This window comes from Aegilops tauschii, chromosome 6, assembly GCF_002575655.3.
Source record: "Aegilops tauschii subsp. strangulata cultivar AL8/78 chromosome 6, Aet v6.0, whole genome shotgun sequence".
In the NCBI taxonomy this organism is placed as follows: domain Eukaryota; kingdom Viridiplantae; phylum Streptophyta; class Magnoliopsida; order Poales; family Poaceae; genus Aegilops; species Aegilops tauschii.
In genome coordinates, this window is record NC_053040.3 from 436,469,717 (window position 1) to 436,473,748 (window position 4,032).

General features: G+C 59.4%; 1 protein-coding gene across 1 annotated transcript; it reads right to left on the reverse strand.

The window, feature by feature from the left end:
- Positions 1 to 392: 392 nt before the first annotated feature.
- On the reverse strand, positions 393 to 2,015 carry LOC109751061 (cyclin-dependent kinase inhibitor 1). Its single transcript, XM_020309971.4, has 4 exons — positions 1,476 to 2,015; positions 1,330 to 1,388; positions 1,031 to 1,240; positions 393 to 935 (listed from the first exon to the last, which is right to left on the reverse strand). The coding sequence occupies exons 1-4, from the start codon at positions 1,872 to 1,874 to the stop codon at positions 857 to 859; spliced, it is 747 nt and encodes a 248-aa protein (XP_020165560.1). The 5' UTR covers positions 1,875 to 2,015; the 3' UTR covers positions 393 to 856.
- Between the last annotated feature and the right edge of the window lie 2,017 nt (positions 2,016 to 4,032).

Consider the following 4,032-nt stretch of genomic DNA (forward strand, 5'->3'; position numbering starts at 1 on the left):
TCCCCTTCTTCCCTGGGTGTGGCGATCCGCGCGCTGTGCGTCGGCCCAGGAACCAGCCGGGGTCCCCCATCCCCCAGCTAAGCCTTCTTTCCACGGCACACGCCATGCTGCCTGCCTGCCATGGAAGCCTCCACTGCAGTCTGCCTGCCTGTACTGCCTGTCTGCACTGCACTGCACTCTGCACCGAAGCATCCATCCATGCCATGCCATGCATGGGTGCTGCCGAAGCTGTTTCCGTGCCCCTGCAAAGCCTCTGCATGCCTGCTCACTTGCAGAACTACCTAGTAGCTACCCAACGATCTGCACAACGTATCCATTTCTTCTTGCAGGACCAGTGCAACGGATAAGGCGGAATCATGCATGGACGGAAACGGCAAAGGGAGACGGTTCACTCACTCAAATCAAATTATAGATCTGCGGCGCAGCAGCAAGAAGCTGCTGCTGCTAGATGCTGACGACGATGTACAGTAAAAAATCCAGGCAAATACAGGTAACTAGGTAGTGACAATTACAGTAAGGGACTGATCGAGAGATCTATCCTGTCAAACACGACTCTGATGAACAAGTAAGTACCAGTAGGGAAGTAAAACTACTGCTGCTGCTGCTGGGAAAAATCAGGATTAAGGGGGTGTGAAGTGATAATGGTGGGAATATGTGAGCGAGTGAGTGAAAGAAAAAGTTGTTGATGAATCGGTGGTAGGTTGGTTGGTTAGGCTATAATGCTTCTTTCCGGAGCATCTTTTTCCCTTCGCCTTTCTACACGGCCGGCCGGCCGGCCGGCGCCCCAGCTCTACAGTGAGTAACTTTCTAGCTACGGCTTCTCTCCCCCCTTTGCACGCCCGCTTTCGTCGCCTGCCTAGCTGCTGCTCACCGCCGGGGTCCACTCGTACCGGCCGGAGTCGAGGGGCACGCCGCGGGCCACGTCGAAGTTGTACCTGGCGTAGAGAGCTCCCACGTTAGAATTCCGGCGACGGCGACGGCGGCCGCAAGATAAGGAAATTTCCGCTGCTGCTAAAGTAGGAGTACTTACTTGCAAGCGAAGCGCCTGGCCTCGGCCTCCTCGGCGGCCGCGAAGAACTCCTCGATCTCGGCCGCCGGCGGGACCCTCGACCTCGCGGCGGGCTGAGCCTGGGCGGCCAGCGTTTGCGGCAGCGACGACCGGCCGCTGTTCTTGCCCGCCAGATCCGACTCCAGGTCGCTCAGGTCGCCGGGGAAATGGCTGGACGGCGTCGTCTCTCGCCTGAATTTTGAAAAGCAGCGAGCGGGACGGGGTTAGGATGCATAATTCGGAAGAATTGGCCGGAGACAGGAGGGAATTCGATCTCGCACCTCTCGCGGTTGCCGCCGCTCTCCGCGTTGTTGCTCGCCGAGCCCTCCGGAGCGCCTGCCTGTAGGGCGGAGAAAGCCACGGTTTTCAGCAAAAAGGAGATCTCGAATTGTATCCGAATTCTAGGGTTTGGACCCAATTCCCTCACCTTGTTGGCAGCGGCGTCGGAGCCGCACGACGGCAGGCTCCTGTCCTGCGCCGCGGCCGACGCGTCCACGGACGAGGCCGTGCTGGAGCAGCGCGAGAGGCCGGCCGGGAGCGGCGGCGGCGCCCCGTGCCCGGCGGCAGCGGCCGACGCCGACGCAGGCGCCGGCGGGGCCATGAACAGCATGCGGCTCCGCAGCTTCAGGTAGCAGCTCCCGCCCTGGGCGCGAGCGAGGGCCGACGAGGCCGACGGCGAGGCGGGCGGCAGCGGGCGCCTCCTCTTGGAGACGACGACGTTGGCCGCGGCCGCCCGGGACCGCGTCCGGACGCCGACGGCCTGCGTGACCTCCACGCCGCCCACCGCGACGTCCTCCGCCCTGCACTTGCGCATGTACTTCCCCATCGCCCCCCGCTCCGCCCCACGCCGCTCTCCTTTGGCCGTTTCCGTCTGCAGTGCGCAGCGCGGCGCCGGTGGGAGGGATATGATGCCGCTGGGTTGTTCGGCTCGCCCTTTGGATTCTCTCCCCCGTCCGGAGTGAACCCCGTGCGCGTGGGTGCGTACACATATAACACGCCAAGGCCGGGGGATCGGATCCCGATCCAACGGCCAGGACCGCCCGACGGCGCCGTCAGCCGGATCTGGACGCTGGCCGTTGAGTTGGTAACGGCGTTCTGGAAACCCCAAACGGAACGTGATCATCACGGGAATGGCCTTTCCGGCGGGCGGCTACGGACGAGATTGCCCCTGCTTCGCCGTGGGCGCGACACGTGCGCCGGCCGGCATCGGACGGCTCCCGTGCCGCCTGGGCGGGGTTAGGATGGATTTGAAACTGATGGCAGGGGGGTAATTCGAACGGGGTGCCGTTGGTTGGGATTCGACGTTCGTATTTGGAGAGGGCCGTTGCATGCGTGACTTGCGCTTGGACGGATGAGGGCCGGGCCCGCGGGCGGGCTTGCCGGAAGAGAGAAAGAAACAGAAATTTACAGATCGGCTGGGGGCCCTGGGTCTGGGTGGGTTCTGTTCTGCTGCCCTGCAACTGCGGGCGGATCGGATGGCAACTGTCGAAAGGCTTCCCCGGAAAAGCGTGGGGGTCGGCGGCAGCTTCAGATTCCGTCTGCCGTCGTCGGCCGCGCGGCGACGTGTGTTGCACACCCCCTGATCTGCTTTCGTCCGTCGGCCTCGGGAAGCCCGTCGTCTGGGTCTGCAATCCACTCCGGTCCACACGTGATGATGTGAGCGGCGGTTGAAGCTGAAGGTTGTGTACGAGGATCGCCGGTAGCGGCAGGTAGTGTCAGGACCTGCTTTACGCGCGGTGGTTAACCCGTTAGGTGAAATGGCAAATGTGTGCAGGAAAAGACGTGTGCAAGGGACATGTACGTGACATGATCACGATTCAGGTCGCGCACCAGGGAATTTGTAACGGCAGGCAGGTTGGCTAACAAGGCATTTTTGTAACACACATGTGCCGACCGTGTAGCGCAAAAAAAGAAATCAAACGCAGGAGTACCGTACGTGGGACGACATCGCAGGTCGGTCGCCGCACCAGCGGCTTTGGCAGGGAGCCCCCCGGATCTACTACCCCTTGGCACAGGCGCGTAGCGTGAGTTCGGTGGGTGGAGTCGCCCACCGAGCGCGGGCCAGGCGCGCACGGGCCGCGGTGCCGCCGCTGGTTGATCGTCGCGGGCGGTCGGCCACGGTGATATTTTTGGCATACCGACGACTGGTGGATGCATGCCTGGTTGCGCGCAGTGCCTGGTCGTGTGATCCATGAGCGACGACGACACCGCTGCGGCTGTCCCCTCTGGTTTTGGATGCTTTGTGTTACACCGCAAAGATCCAACGTGAATTAATGACTTCATCAGATGCTAGCTCCTGCCATGCATTTCCTTGGGTAAACTAGCTGCCCATCGGTGACAAGACAAGCTTGTCCCAGACTAGACATAGCAACTGCTAACAAGTACTCAGGTGCCTTTTGACACCCATGCGCAGGCAGAGAAAAAAGAATAAGTTTCCAAACTACTTGAAATTTCCCAAGTGGTATAGTATGTTGGGGAGAGGATGTTCCACGGACATGTCAGATTACCCTCTAATAGTAGAGATTTTATGTATTGGTGGGGGAGCGCAATAAAAGGTTTGATTTGGTTGAGTTTTGGTAAGATTTGATTTGTTCAAGTTGATGCGGACACGGCGAGGAGAAAAACAAACAAACAAGAGAGGGGAATGGGTGGAGGGGACATACAAGGACAAATTCCCCTCTAATAGTAGAGATAACTGATGATAAATATATATTTTTACCTCTCATATGATTACGAGTTTAGAACTTATAAGTTTACATGTTTACAGAAAATGAACTCTGCAACAAGCATTTGTGGTTTCATCGGCGGCGGTTGCTGTTCTGGGGTGCCGGTCCTATTGGGCCTTAGCACGACGACTTCCCGACTGTCTACTACAACAAGTTGTGCCCGGCTCCGGCGATGGAGGGGCGATGACGGCGGCGCGCCTTCGGCTCGCTTCGGTGCTTGTAGTCGTCGCTAGGTGGTTTACGGATCTGGATGTACCT

Excerpts from the sequence above, each read along its gene's own strand:
- LOC109751061 (XM_020309971.4), bottom strand. The coding sequence starts at position 1,874 with ATGGGGAAGTACATGCGCAAGTGCAGGGCGGAGGACGTCGCGGTGGGC. Across the intron at positions 1,389-1,475 it reads CCGACGCCGCTGCCAACAAG|GCAGGCGCTCCGGAGGGCTC; the intron begins GTGAGGGAATTG and ends TCCGCCCTACAG. Across the intron at positions 936-1,030 it reads GCCAGGCGCTTCGCTTGCAA|GTACAACTTCGACGTGGCCC; the intron begins GTAAGTACTCCT and ends TCTCTACGCCAG.